Raw genomic sequence first — 13,596 nt, 5'->3', positions numbered from 1 at the left:
GTATTGTACACACGCCATAGTGCTTTGTACCTATATATAGTGCAGTATACATTCCATATAGTGCTGATTACCCTTCATAGTGCCGTATATCTCCAGAGTGCCAAATACTCTACATATAGTGCCATATAAGGGCTCTTTAACCCTAAACTCATGTGCTGTGTACACCAAAGTAGTGCTTAATGCTCCCCATTTACTGCTAAATCTGTTTAGTGCTGTATACATATAGTGCTATATACCCCTATATAATATTATATATCCTTCATTTCATGCTTAATACCCAAAAATAGTGATCTGCCCCCTCCATATTGAGCAGTCTACCCCATGTACTGCTGTATTGTATACACTGAAAATACTACTGTATTCCTACATGTAGTGACACAGGTAAAGTACAGGGGCTTATTTACAATGATGGCTCAAATTACAACTAATATCCCACGGAGGTCTGGAGTTGGAATGATGCTCAAAATCAGAGTGGAAATGCCTCAAGACAAGGAAATGATGCTCAGTAGTGTGTGGCCTCCATGTGCCTGTATGACCACACAACAACGCCTGGGCATGCTCCTGATGAAACAGCAGATGATCTCCTGAGGGATCTCCTCTCAGACCTGGACTAAAGTATCCTCCAACTCCTGGACAGTGTGGTGCAACGTGACATTGTTAGGGGTCATCTCGGGCCGTTTCTGCTGCGGTCTCCCATTCTTCTCCTGCCGCAGTGGAACCTGCTCAGCCTCACTCTGTGCTTAGGCTTGTTTTTCCAGCTTTTGCCATTAAAGCCAGTGCTGCAGAGGCGAACGGACGCTTTTGGGACTAAGTCCTGCTTTTTCCCTTCTGAGCATGCCCAGGGTGAGATTTCCCATTGGTCCTCCTGGAAGGTCCTGAAAGTGCTAAACTTATGTGGCAGCTTCCCATTGGTCCTTTTTTGGAAAGTCCTATACGTGCTGCAGCTATATAAGCTTTTTATGACCGCACGGCCATGCGCTAGTGTACAATTGTATACGTGTGTTTGTTGAGTGCAAGTCGTCCTTGGATACCATACCCTATTGTATGACTGTTTGCGTAAGGTGTATGGCTGCTGTCTAGCGCCCGACTATCCTCACAACGTGTTACACACGAATCAGCGTCCATAGCTGTGACTGTCAGTGCGGCGCCAGTAGTGCGCTTCCTACCCACGTCCGGGTGTTTAGTGGTGTCTGCCAGCACGGCACAGTTCGCACTTCGGTGCTCTTAAACTATTTGTCTCGGTTGCTTATTACACCCAGTTGTGTTGTGCGCAAGTAGTCAGAACGGACTTCTACCCTGAGTCTTGGGACTGAGTTCGCCGACTCCTTGCTTGCACTCATTAGTGCGGTCCTGTGGCTTAACAGGGTTCGCTTCCACCGCCATATAGCGCTGCCATTTACTAGCAGCAGGTTTTCACCTGCACAGTGGACTGTGAACGCACCTATATTATTTCACCTTATACTTGGTGTGTTCCGCCAGTCCTAACAGACGGTGGATGGTGCAAGACATGATGTCCCAGATGTGTTCAATCGGATTCAGGTCTGGGGAACGGGCGGGCCAGTCCATAGCTTCAATGCCTTCATCTTGTAGGGACTGCTGACACTCCAGCCACATATGAGGTCTGGCATTGTCCTGCATTAGGAGGAACCCAGGGCCAACCGCACCAGCATATGGTCTCACAAGAGGTCTGAGGATCTCATCTCGGTACCTAATGGCAGTCAGGCTACCTCTGGTGAGCACATGGAGGGCTGTGCGGCCCATGTGCAAGAAATGCCACCCCACAATATTACTGATCCACTGCCAAACCAGTCATGCTGAAGGATATTGTAGGCAGCAGATCGCTCTCCACGGTGTCTCCAGACTGTCACGTCTGTCACATGTGCTCAGTGTGAACCTGCGTTCATCTGTGAAGAGCAAAGGGCGCCAGTGGCGAATTTGCCAATCCTGGTGTTCTGTGGCAAATGCCAAGCGTCCTGCACGGTGTTGGACTGTGAGCACAACCCCCATCTGTGGACGTCTGGCACTCAGACCATCCTCATGCAGTCGGTTTCTAACAGTTTGTGCAGACACATGCACATTTGTGGCCTGCTGGAGGTCATTTTGCAGGGCTCTGGCAGTGCTCCTTGTGGGGACAGGAGTATGCCAACCCCAGCACATGTCTGTTTGCAGGTCTCAGGGAATGAAGTACATGTCATAATATAATTGTTCAAATATGGAGCCTAAACTGGATCCCTTATTTTGGATGTTATGCCTCTATAAATAACTTGAGGCCACAAATCTATTGGGATCAAAGGATTTTGTCTTTTTATAAACCCTAAAATCTTGTTTGCTGCAGCTGCCTGACAGTACTGCTGCTCAGCTTACTTGTAACCAGAACACCCAAGTCCTTCTGTTCTGTAGTCTGACACTAATCTCTTTATTATTGACCTTGTGGATGGGAAGGAGATTAAACAGAAATTGTTTTAATGGGTCCATTACTACTCCCAGTACAGATCCTAGTGGTTCCCACTCCTGACCATATTTAATTTAGAGACTGCACCATTTACAACAGATTCTTATCCCTTAACCCCTTTCCGACATTGGGGGTACATTTACGCCGATGTCGAACTCCCTCCCTTTGATGTGGGCTCCAGCAGTGAGCCCACATCTATCCTGGCATATGTCAGCTGACTTGTGCCCAGAACAGCCGTGGGTGGAATCGCGATCCACCCTTGGCTAGTAACTAGTGTTGAGCATTCCGATACCGCAAGTATCGGGTATCGGCCAATACTTGCGGTATCGGAATTCCGATACCGAGATCCGATACTTTTGTGGTATCGGGTATCGGATCGATAGGGATGTGTAAAATAAAGAATTAAAATAAAAAATATTGATATGCTCACCTCTCCGGCGGCCCCTGGACATCCCGCTGCTAACCGGCCGGCTTCTTTGTTTAAAATGGCGTGGCGGTCACAAGGGCGGCACGCGACTAATCAGATGCCGGGACGTCATTCCTCAGGTCCTAAAGGCGCGCATTTTAAACAAAGAAGCCGGACGGTTACCAGCGGGATGTCCAGGGGCCGCCAGAGAGGTGAATATATCAATATTTTTTTATTTTAATTCTTTATTTTACACATCCCTATGGATCCCAGGGCCTGAAGGAGAGTTTCCTCTCCTTCAGACCCTGGGAACCATGAGGATACCTTCCGATACTTGGTGTCCCATTGACTTGTATTGGTATCGGATATCGGCGATATCCGATATTTTTCGGGTATCGGCCGATACTATCCGATACCGATACTTTCAAGTATCGGACGGTATCGCTCAACGTAGTAACCTATTAAATGGCACCATCAAACTCTTGACAGTGGCATTTAATGCTCACTTTTCAGCCATCGGGCCAAAAATCCACCCATCGGTGACCCCCGTCACGTTCTCACAGATCACAGATAGGTTGGCATGATAACCAGGGGTGTTCTGGACACCTCTATGGTCGTCACTGCCGGATTCCAATGAGCACCACCCATGTGATAAAAAAAAAAACACCCAAAAAGTGTGGGATTGCACTTTGTTTGCAATTTCACTGCACTTGAAATTTTTTTCTCGTCGAGTACACAACATGGTAAAACCAATGGAGTCGTTCAAAAATACAACTTGTCCCACAAAAAACAAGCCCTCACATGGCCATTTTGACCAAAAAAGAAAAAAAGTTATGGCTCTAGGAAGAAGGGGAGCAAAAAATGAAAATGCAAAACCATATACCTCTGGTTAAGGGGTTAATCAGTTAGCCGCCCATCTGCATAGTGTCCCTAGTCCCGGCTTCTGGAGTGTCTGTACAAGGCTGTTGTGTGATTCAGTATCAGATGCCTTTGCACAGTCCAGATATATCACATAAGCCCCATGACCAACATCTAGAATAGCACTTACCTTCACATAGAAAGCCAATGTGCTGGTGGGTATTATATTTTCTTCAATATTTTGCAGGTCATCTTTTATAATGCCGGTCAGTGCAGTAGGACACAGACAAGCAGCCACAGCTCTGATGTAGACGGGGTGGGTGGCTCTTAGAAGAGCCTTTGGGTTGTGGGTGCAGAGCACGGAGCAGATCACTTGGCGCTGGTGTACTTGGTGACGGCCTTGGTGCCCTCGGACACGGCGTGCTTGGCCAGCTCTCCGGGCAGCAGCAGGCGCACAGCGGTCTGGATCTCCCGGGAGGTGATGGTGGAGCGCTTGTTGTAGTGAGCCAGGCGGGAGGCTTCCCCTGCGATGCGCTCAAAGATGTCATTGACAAAGGAGTTCATGATGCCCATGGCCTTGGAGGAGATGCCGGTGTCAGGGTGGACCTGCTTCAGCACCTTGTACACATAGATGGCATAGCTCTCCTTCCTGGTCTTCCTCCGCTTCTTACCATCCTTCTTCTGAGTCTTGGTCACAGCTTTCTTGGAGCCCTTCTTGGCTGCTGGTGCAGCCTTGGCAGGATCAGGCATGATGAGAGCAGAATGTTCTCTTTACTGGAAAAAGAAAATAATGATCCTGCTCCTCCCAGAGCGGCCGTATTTATAGACCAACCATGCAAATGACCAATGCTATCAGATCGCTGTTCTATTGGGTGAGAATGTCATGTGACCAATGTTAACGTCATGATCTCCGCCCTCTGCAGCTCATTGGTGTTTCCACAAGCCTTGTTTGCATTAGTGACTTCAGATGCAGCCAATGGCAGGAGAGGAGGCGGGGCAGCAGTAGGTTATAAAAGGCGCAGGAGACAGCACAGTCACCACACAATAGAGTTCTCTATCTGCTGATAACTGTGAGTGCAGTGATGTCTGGACGCGGCAAACAAGGAGGGAAGGTCCGTGCTAAAGCCAAGACCCGCTCATCCCGGGCAGGACTGCAGTTCCCGGTTGGTCGTGTGCACAGACTTCTCCGCAAGGGTAACTATGCTGAGAGGGTGGGCGCCGGTGCTCCGGTCTATCTGGCTGCTGTGCTGGAGTATCTGACCGCTGAGATCCTGGAATTAGCCGGCAATGCTGCCCGGGACAACAAGAAGACCCGCATCATCCCCCGACACCTGCAGCTGGCCGTGCGCAATGACGAGGAGCTGAACAGGCTGCTGGGTGGGGTGACCATCGCCCAGGGGGGCGTCCTGCCCAACATCCAGGCCGTGCTGCTGCCCAAGAAGACCGAGAGCAGCAAGGTGAGCAGTAAGTCAGGCAAGAGCAAGTGAGCGACACTGACCCCGTATCATCCACACAACCCAAAGGCTCTTCTAAGAGCCACCCACACCGTCACCACAAGAGCTGATGCCACTCATCTTTGGTGTGATGATCTGTAAATACGTTATATGGCTGATTCTCTGTATAACACTGTGGTGTATGAGGGGTATTGCTGCACCAGGCAGTGGGTATAGGGCTGCCTGCTATTAATGGCCTGGCATAGCGCACGTAATTTTTTTTTATGGTAGGAGGGAAGGCAGGAAAAATGTGTGCTGTATAGCTTCCGGTATTCCATTTAATGTGTTAATCCCATATAGAGCAGTATAAAGCCATGTGATGCTGTTCATCCCCAAAATGGTGTTCTACACATCCAAACGGTGTAAGTCACATAGTGAAAAATATACCAGATCTACTCTGAGTGGAGCTGCCGCCATGACACCGTGTTACAGGAAGAGAACAAAGAGCAGAGAAACCAATCAGCACTCAGTATGGCTCCTCCTTCACGCAGCACAGGATCACTTCCCCATCTACACTCAGTTTTAACCCTTTAGTGCTTGATGTTTCCAGCTAGCTCCCATAGAGCAGAGCACATGGCGATCACCAGCCCCTCCCCCAGCAGCAGGAGCTGCGGCTTCTCACAGTGGGCAAAGCACAGAACTGTTGGGGATTTTGAATTTTCCCCGCACTTTTTCCTGTCATTTTCCCGCTACCCCCCCAAACTACCTATCCCAGTAGTGGAAGTCGTGTGGATGTTTGTCCGGATGTGTGGAATCCTGAACATGAATGTGCTAGAAGTGAGACAGTTCTTGTCTGAGGTCCCAGATAAAAACTCGTGATCCGGCCAGTAAGAAAGTGTTTCATCAACTCGTGCAAGTTAGACAAATCCAGAAGTTACTGGCTGCTTCCAAGTATCTTGGCAAAGTGTTAACGCTTGAAGCTACCGTGACATTGCCAGTGGAACAGACTGTACTCACTATGCCGGTACTGGCCCATGTGTCTTTGGAGGGTGTGGACGTACAGATTGAACAGACAGATGGAAAGAAATGATGTTACGATTGTTGGTTGGCCGTGCGTTGTAGAAGTTTGAGTGGAGCAAGTTTACAGTTGGTACCCTGACAAAATGTGGCCGAGTTTGCATAATGCCGGAAGATCTCACCAGAGCTGACGCTGTAGGACTGACACCTGTGGGAGGAGATCTGTGGACCTTGCTTGTGTTGTTGGATAGTAACATAGTAACATAGTTAGTAAGGCCGAAAAAAGACATTTGTCCATCCAGTTCAGCCTATATTCCATCATAATAAATCCCCAGATCTACGTCCTTCTACAGAACCTAATAATTGTATGATACAATATTGTTCTGCTCCAGGAAGACATCCAGGCCTCTCTTGAACCCCTCGACTGAGTTCGCCATCACCACCTCCTCAGGCAAGCAATTCCAGATTCTCACTGCCCTAACAGTAAAGAATCCTCTTCTATGTTGGTGGAAAAACCTTCTCTCCTCCAGACGCAAAGAATGCCCCCTTGTGCCCGTCACCTTCCTTGGTATAAACAGATCCTCAGCGAGATATTTGTATTGTCCCCTTATATACTTATACATGGTTATTAGATCGCCCCTCAGTCGTCTTTTTTCTAGACTAAATAATCCTAATTTCGCTAATCTATCTGGGTATTGTAGTTCTCCCATCCCCTTTATTAATTTTGTTGCCCTCCTTTGTACTCTCTCTAGTTCCATTATATCCTTCCTGAGCACCGGTGCCCAAAACTGGACACAGTACTCCATGTGCGGTCTAACTAGGGATTTGTACAGAGGCAGTATAATGCTCTCATCATGTGTATCCAGACCTCTTTTAATGCACCCCATGATCCTGTTTGCCTTGGCAGCTGCTGCCTGGCACTGGCTGCTCCAGGTAAGTTTATCATTAACTAGGATCCCCAAGTCCTTCTCCCTGTCAGATTTACCCAGTGGTTTCCCGTTCAGTGTGTAATGGTGATATTGATTCCCTCTTCCCATGTGTATAACCTTACATTTATCATTGTTAAACCTCATCTGCCACCTTTCAGCCCAAGTTTCCAACTTATCCAGATCCATCTGTAGCAGAATACTATCTTCTCTTGTATTAACTGCTTTACATAGTTTTGTATCATCTGCAAATATCGATATTTTACTGTGTAAACCTTCTACCAGATCATTAATGAATATGTTGAAGAGAACAGGTCCCAATACTGACCCCTGCGGTACCCCACTGGTCACAGCGACCCAGTTAGAGACTATACCATTTATAACCACCCTCTGCTTTCTATCACTAAGCCAGTTACTAACCCATTTACACACATTTTCCCCCAGACCAAGCATTCTCATTTTGTGTACCAACCTCTTGTGCGGCACGGTATCAAACGCTTTGGAAAAATCGAGATATACCACGTCCAATGACTCACCGTGGTCCAGCCTATAGCTTACCTCTTCATAAAAACTGATTAGATTGGTTTGACAGGAGCGATTTCTCATAAACCCATGCTGATATGGAGTTAAACAGTTATTCTCATTGAGATAATCCAGAATAACATCCCTCAGAAACCCTTCAAATATTTTACCAACAATAGAGGTTAGACTTACTGGCCTATAATTTCCAGGTTCACTTTTAGAGCCCTTTTTGAATATTGGCACCACATTTGCTATGCGCCAGTCCTGCGGAACAGACCCTGTCGCTATAGAGTCACTAAAAATAAGAAATAATGGTTTATCTATTACATTACTTAGTTCTCTTAGTACTCGTGGGTGTATGCCATCCGGACCTGGAGATTTATCTATTTTAATCTTATTTAGCCGGTTTCGCACCTCTTCTTGGGTTAGATTGGTGACCCTTAATATAGGGTTTTCATTGTTTCTTGGGATTTCACCTAGCATTTCATTTTCCACCGTGAATACCGTGGAGAAGAAGGTGTTTAATATGTTAGCTTTTTCCTCGTCATCTACAACCATTCTTTCCTCACTATTTTTTAAGGGGCCTACATTTTCAGTTTTTATTCTTTTACTATTGATATAGTTGAAGAACAGTTTGGGATTAGTTTTACTCTCCTTAGCAATGTGCTTCTCTGTTTCCTTTTTGGCAGCTTTAATTAGTTTTTTAGATAAAGTATTTTTCTCCCTATAGTTTTTTAGAGCTTCAGTGGTGCCATCCTGCTTTAGTAGTGCAAATGCTTTCTTTTTACTGTTAATTGCCTGCCTTACTTCTTTGTTTAGCCACATTGGGTTTTTCCTATTTCTAGTCCTTTTATTCCCACAAGGTATAAACCGCTTACACTGCCTATTTAGGATGTTCTTAAACATTTCCCATTTATTATCTGTATTCTCATTTCTGAGGATATTGTCCCAGTCTACCAGATTAAGGGCATCTCTAAGCTGTTCAAACTTTGCCTTCCTAAAGTTCAATGTTTTTGTGACTCCCTGACAAGTCCCCCTAGTGAAAGACAGGTGAAACTGCACAATATTGTGGTCGCTATTTCCTAAATGCCCAACCACCTGCAGATTTGTTATTCTGTCAGGTCTATTAGATAGTATTAGGTCTAAAAGTGCTGCTCCTCTGGTTGGATTCTGCACCAATTGTGAAAGATAATTTTTCTTGGTTATTAGCAGAAACCTGTTGCCTTTATGGGTTTCACAGGTTTCTGTTTCCCAGTTAATATCTGGGTAGTTAAAGTCCCCCATAACCAGGACCTCATTATGGGTTGCAGCTTCATCTATCTGCTTTAGAAGTAGACTTTCCATGGTTTCTGTTATATTTGGGGGTTTGTAACAGACCCCAATGAGAATTTTGTTACCATTTTTCCCTCCATGAATTTCAACCCATATGGACTCGACATCCTCATTCCCTTCGCTAATATCCTCCCTTAAAGTGGACTTTAGACAAGACTTTACATAGAGACAAACCCCTCCTCCTCTCCGATTTTTACGATCCTTTCTAAACAGACTGTAACCCTGTAAGTTAACTGCCCAGTCATAGCTTTCATCTAACCATGTCTCGGTTATTCCCACTATGTCAAAGTTACCTGTAGATATTTCTGCTTCTAGTTCTTCCATCTTGTTTGTCAGGCTTCTGGCGTTTGCGAGCATGCAGTTTAGAGGATTTTGTTTTGTTCCAATCTCCTCACTGTGGATTGTTTTAGAAATGTTCTTACCTCCCTTCTGAGTATGTTTTCCTGGGTCGTCTTTGTTCGAGTCTAATGTTTTTCTTCCCGTCCCCTCTTCTTCTAGTTTAACGCCCTCCTGATGAGTGTAGCGAGTCTTCTGGCGAATGTGTGTTTCCCAGGTTTGTTGAGGTGTAGTCCGTCTCTGGCGAGGAGTCCATCGTACAAGTAATTCACACCGTGGTCCAGGAATCCGAATCCTTGTTGTCTGCACCATCGTCTTAGCCAGTTGTTTGCATCAAGGATCCTGTTCCATCTCCTGGTGCCATGCCCATCTACTGGAAGGATAGAAGAAAAAACTACCTGTGCATCCAGTTCCTTTACTTTCTTCCCCAACTCTTCAAAGTCCTTGCAGATTGTCGGTAGGTCCTTCCTTGCCGTGTCATTGGTGCCAACATGTATCAGAAGAAATGGGTGGACGTCCTTGGAGCTGAAGAGCTTTGGTATCCTATCGGTCACATCCTTGATCATCGCACCTGGAAGGCAGCATACTTCTCTTGCAGTTATGTCCGGTCTGCAGATGGCTGCTTCTGTGCCTCTCAGTAGTGAGTCTCCCACCACCACCACTCTTCGTTGCTTCTTGGCTGTACTTTTTGCTGTCACTTGTTGCTGTGTGCCCTTTTCTTTTTTGCTTGCTGGTATTGCTTCATTCTTAGGTGTGCCATCTTCATCCTCTACAAAGATTTGATATCGGTTCTTCAGTTGTGTGGTTGGTGATTTCTCCATGGTCTTCTTGCTTCTTTTGGTCACATGCTTCCACTCATCTGCTTTTGGAGGTTCTCTGACACTTTTTGCACCTTCTGTGACCAGTAGAGATGCTTCTGTTCTGTCTAGAAAGTCTTCATTCTCTTTGATGAGTTTCAAAGTTGCTATTCTTTCTTCCAGACCCCGCACCTTTTCTTCTAAAAGGGCCACTAGTCTACACTTCTGACAGGTGAAATTGGATTCTTCTTTTGGTCGATCTGTGAACATGTAGCACATGCTGCAGCTCACCATGTAGGTTGTCACATCTGCCATGTTGCTCCTAGATCCTGCTGACTTGCTGTGTGTTTTCCTTCTTGTGTAATCTACTCAGCCAAGCTCTCTTGCAATAATGTCCTACAGGCAAAAATTCGCGCGCCGTAAGGCGCGCGGTTTGGTGATGCTTTCGAAGCAGCTGGTCCCGGCTGTATCCAACGATCTTCTAGCTTAGGGAGACTTCGCTTCTCCCAGAAGGCACCTGGAATATGCAAATTAGCCTCCTGAAGCTTGAATCCCTGGTTTGGTGATGCTTTCGAAGCAGCTGGTCCCGGCTGTATCCAACGATCTTCTAGCTTAGGGAGACTTCGCTTCTCCCAGAAGGCACCTGGAATATGCAAATTAGCCTCCTGAAGCTTGAATCCCTGGTTTGGTGATGCTTTCGAAGCAGCTGGTCCCGGCTGTATCCAACGATCTTCTAGCTTAGGGAGACTTCGCTTCTCCCAGAAGGCACCTGGAATATGCAAATTAGCCTCCTGAAGCTTGAATCCCTGGTTTGGTGATGCTTTCGAAGCAGCTGGTCCCGGCTGTATCCAACGATCTTCTAGCTTAGGGAGACTTCGCTTCTCCCAGAAGGCACCTGGAATATGCAAATTAGCCTCCTGAAGCTTGAATCCCTGGTTTGGTGATGCTTTCGAAGCAGCTGGTCCCGGCTGTATCCAACGATCTTCTAGCTTAGGGAGACTTCGCTTCTCCCAGAAGGCACCTGGAATATGCAAATTAGCCTCCTGAAGCTTGAATCCCTGGTTTGGTGATGCTTTCGAAGCAGCTGGTCCCGGCTGTATCCAACGATCTTCTAGCTTAGGGAGACTTCGCTTCTCCCAGAAGGCACCTGGAATATGCAAATTAGCCTCCTGAAGCTTGAATCCCTGGTTTGGTGATGCTTTCGAAGCAGCTGGTCCCGGCTGTATCCAACGATCTTCTAGCTTAGGGAGACTTCGCTTCTCCCAGAAGGCACCTGGAATATGCAAATTAGCCTCCTGAAGCTTGAATCCCTGGTTTGGTGATGCTTTCGAAGCAGCTGGTCCCGGCTGTATCCAACGATCTTCTAGCTTAGGGAGACTTCGCTTCTCCCAGAAGGCACCTGGAATATGCAAATTAGCCTCCTGAAGCTTGAATCCCTGGTTTGGTGATGCTTTCGAAGCAGCTGGTCCCGGCTGTATCCAACGATCTTCTAGCTTAGGGAGACTTCGCTTCTCCCAGAAGGCACCTGGAATATGCAAATTAGCCTCCTGAAGCTTGAATCCCTGGTTTGGTGATGCTTTCGAAGCAGCTGGTCCCGGCTGTATCCAACGATCTTCTAGCTTAGGGAGACTTCGCTTCTCCCAGAAGGCACCTGGAATATGCAAATTAGCCTCCTGAAGCTTGAATCCCTGGTTTGGTGATGCTTTCGAAGCAGCTGGTCCCGGCTGTATCCAACGATCTTCTAGCTTAGGGAGACTTCGCTTCTCCCAGAAGGCACCTGGAATATGCAAATTAGCCTCCTGAAGCTTGAATCCCTGGTTTGGTGATGCTTTCGAAGCAGCTGGTCCCGGCTGTATCCAACGATCTTCTAGCTTAGGGAGACTTCGCTTCTCCCAGAAGGCACCTGGAATATGCAAATTAGCCTCCTGAAGCTTGAATCCCTGGTTTGGTGATGCTTTCGAAGCAGCTGGTCCCGGCTGTATCCAACGATCTTCTAGCTTAGGGAGACTTCGCTTCTCCCAGAAGGCACCTGGAATATGCAAATTAGCCTCCTGAAGCTTGAATCCCTGGTTTGGTGATGCTTTCGAAGCAGCTGGTCCCGGCTGTATCCAACGATCTTCTAGCTTAGGGAGACTTCGCTTCTCCCAGAAGGCACCTGGAATATGCAAATTAGCCTCCTGAAGCTTGAATCCCTGGTTTGGTGATGCTTTCGAAGCAGCTGGTCCCGGCTGTATCCAACGATCTTCTAGCTTAGGGAGACTTCGCTTCTCCCAGAAGGCACCTGGAATATGCAAATTAGCCTCCTGAAGCTTGAATCCCTGGTTTGGTGATGCTTTCGAAGCAGCTGGTCCCGGCTGTATCCAACGATCTTCTAGCTTAGGGAGACTTCGCTTCTCCCAGAAGGCACCTGGAATATGCAAATTAGCCTCCTGAAGCTTGAATCCCTGGTTTGGTGATGCTTTCGAAGCAGCTGGTCCCGGCTGTATCCAACGATCTTCTAGCTTAGGGAGACTTCGCTTCTCCCAGAAGGCACCTGGAATATGCAAATTAGCCTCCTGAAGCTTGAATCCCTGGTTTGGTGATGCTTTCGAAGCAGCTGGTCCCGGCTGTATCCAACGATCTTCTAGCTTAGGGAGACTTCGCTTCTCCCAGAAGGCACCTGGAATATGCAAATTAGCCTCCTGAAGCTTGAATCCCTGGTTTGGTGATGCTTTCGAAGCAGCTGGTCCCGGCTGTATCCAACGATCTTCTAGCTTAGGGAGACTTCGCTTCTCCCAGAAGGCACCTGGAATATGCAAATTAGCCTCCTGAAGCTTGAATCCCTGGTTTGGTGATGCTTTCGAAGCAGCTGGTCCCGGCTGTATCCAACGATCTTCTAGCTTAGGGAGACTTCGCTTCTCCCAGAAGGCACCTGGAATATGCAAATTAGCCTCCTGAAGCTTGAATCCCTGGTTTGGTGATGCTTTCGAAGCAGCTGGTCCCGGCTGTATCCAACGATCTTCTAGCTTAGGGAGACTTCGCTTCTCCCAGAAGGCACCTGGAATATGCAAATTAGCCTCCTGAAGCTTGAATCCCTGGTTTGGTGATGCTTTCGAAGCAGCTGGTCCCGGCTGTATCCAACGATCTTCTAGCTTAGGGAGACTTCGCTTCTCCCAGAAGGCACCTGGAATATGCAAATTAGCCTCCTGAAGCTTGAATCCCTGGTTTGGTGATGCTTTCGAAGCAGCTGGTCCCGGCTGTATCCAACGATCTTCTAGCTTAGGGAGACTTCGCTTCTCCCAGAAGGCACCTGGAATATGCAAATTAGCCTCCTGAAGCTTGAATCCCTGGTTTGGTGATGCTTTCGAAGCAGCTGGTCCCGGCTGTATCCAACGATCTTCTAGCTTAGGGAGACTTCGCTTCTCCCAGAAGGCACCTGGAATATGCAAATTAGCCTCCTGAAGCTTGAATCCCTGGTTTGGTGATGCTTTCGAAGCAGCTGGTCCCGGCTGTATCCAACGATCTTCTAGCTTAGGGA

The 13,596-nt window shown here is 47.3% G+C and overlaps 2 protein-coding genes across 2 annotated transcripts; one reads left to right on the top strand and one right to left on the bottom strand.

Moving 5' to 3' along the window:
- Positions 1-4,033: 4,033 nt before the first annotated feature.
- LOC138680923 (histone H2B-like) lies at positions 4,034-4,507 on the bottom strand. Its single transcript, XM_069768130.1, has one exon. The coding sequence runs from the start codon at positions 4,464-4,466 to the stop codon at positions 4,086-4,088; it is 381 nt and encodes a 126-aa protein (XP_069624231.1). The 5' UTR covers positions 4,467-4,507; the 3' UTR covers positions 4,034-4,085.
- A 254-nt stretch (positions 4,508-4,761) lies between these two features.
- On the top strand, positions 4,762-5,250 carry LOC138680922 (histone H2A.J). Its single transcript, XM_069768129.1, has one exon. It carries the CDS (start codon positions 4,799-4,801, stop codon positions 5,201-5,203), a length of 405 nt encoding a protein of 134 aa, XP_069624230.1. The 5' UTR covers positions 4,762-4,798; the 3' UTR covers positions 5,204-5,250.
- Positions 5,251-13,596: the final 8,346 nt, after the last annotated feature.

This window comes from Ranitomeya imitator, chromosome 5, assembly GCF_032444005.1.
Source record: "Ranitomeya imitator isolate aRanImi1 chromosome 5, aRanImi1.pri, whole genome shotgun sequence".
Classification (NCBI taxonomy): Eukaryota; Metazoa; Chordata; class Amphibia; order Anura; family Dendrobatidae; genus Ranitomeya; species Ranitomeya imitator.
This window is presented reverse-complemented; position numbering and strand designations above follow the sequence as displayed.